The 1,262-nt window shown below is 30.0% G+C and overlaps 1 protein-coding gene across 1 annotated transcript in view; it reads right to left on the bottom strand.

Moving 5' to 3' along the window:
* LOC106464133 (nucleoporin NUP188 homolog) overlaps window positions 1-542 on the bottom strand; it is a 112,407-nt gene extending 111,865 nt beyond the window's left edge. Inside the window, exon 1 of the mRNA XM_022391813.1 lies at window positions 348-542. Within this exon, the coding sequence (XP_022247521.1) occupies window positions 348-542 (195 nt within the window). The remainder of the gene's footprint in view (window positions 1-347) is intronic.
* Between the last annotated feature and the right edge of the window lie 720 nt (window positions 543-1,262).

Genomic DNA, 1,262 nt, shown 5'->3' with positions numbered 1-1,262 from the left:
GTGTCTACAAAAAGTATTGAAACCTGGTTTTTAGCAGTGTAAGCCCTTAGACTTACTGTTGAACCACTAGGGGGGCAACTTCAAAGGAATAAATCAGTAAGAAAAAAACTCTCTTTAAGATGTATATACTTGTACTTTATTATTACCTCATTCCTTTTTGACACTGTATGAAGAAAAAGTGTATTCCTTAAGCTCTTCCTACACAATGGTTAAAATTTTATTTAAAATTAGGAAATTCTTAAGCAAATAATTATGGTAATCTAGGTGTATAATTACACTATATACCTCTTCAACAACTACTGTAAATTTACCATGGAAATATCCTTACTGGGACTTTTTCTACATACCCCATTTCCTGAGAGAGTTGGTGTTTGTAAAGCTCTGCAAAGATATTCAAACACATCCAACTGAAGAGCTGTATTTCCCAAGTGACGAAAGGTATTTGAGTTTGTCGATGAAGCATCCTTAATCCAAAAACGCACCAACATCCAGGCCAATAGCAATGGACTATGTTGTGGATGATTACCTAAAGTTCCAATCATGTTGTCTAACTTCTACAAGTTTAAAAAATATAATTATTATTTTCTATCTTTGTAAGATTGAACAAGACATTGTCTCTTAAATATGAAAAGCTTATGACAGAAAAGATTCTTAACACATACCTACAAGTACTTCTGTATAGAATGTAATAATAACATTTGACAAGCAAGCAAGACCATTTATTCACCTGTAAGACAGTTAACTATTTTGTAATGAGTAGTAAATGTAATTTGATCAATATACAGCTTATGATGATACTGAACAATAATTTGTTGTCAATAATGATACCTCAAAGTCTTTATAGATTTAGTATTTCTAATTTTCAATATAGTGTGTATATCTTCACAAAATTTGGCAGCTAACATTATAAGTCTTTCACATACAAAAAATCATATTTTTAGTGAAGTATTTTAATAAACTAAAATAATGATTTGTCCATGAATATATTGAGTATTTGTTTTAAATAGTCTGTGTGCAAAGTAATTTTCATGTTAAGATTAAATATACTTTTCTTCATCTCAAATTTCTTTTGTGTAATCCCTAAAACCTCCTAAGTATATTATAAACGTTTTATTTCCAGCAAAACTTTATATTTTATCTGTTATTTTCTCCACCTATCTCTATACGGGATTGGTCAATTTGACCAACCACATAACACTTTGAAAACACTCTGCGACTGAAACATTTTCCCTTGCTTCAAAAAAAACCTTGCAGTAACGTTT

This window comes from Limulus polyphemus, unplaced genomic scaffold (assembly GCF_000517525.1).
Source record: "Limulus polyphemus unplaced genomic scaffold, Limulus_polyphemus-2.1.2 Scaffold1567, whole genome shotgun sequence".
In the NCBI taxonomy this organism is placed as follows: domain Eukaryota; kingdom Metazoa; phylum Arthropoda; class Merostomata; order Xiphosura; family Limulidae; genus Limulus; species Limulus polyphemus.
Note: the sequence above shows the minus strand (reverse complement) of the source record. Positions and strands in the feature narration are given on the sequence as shown.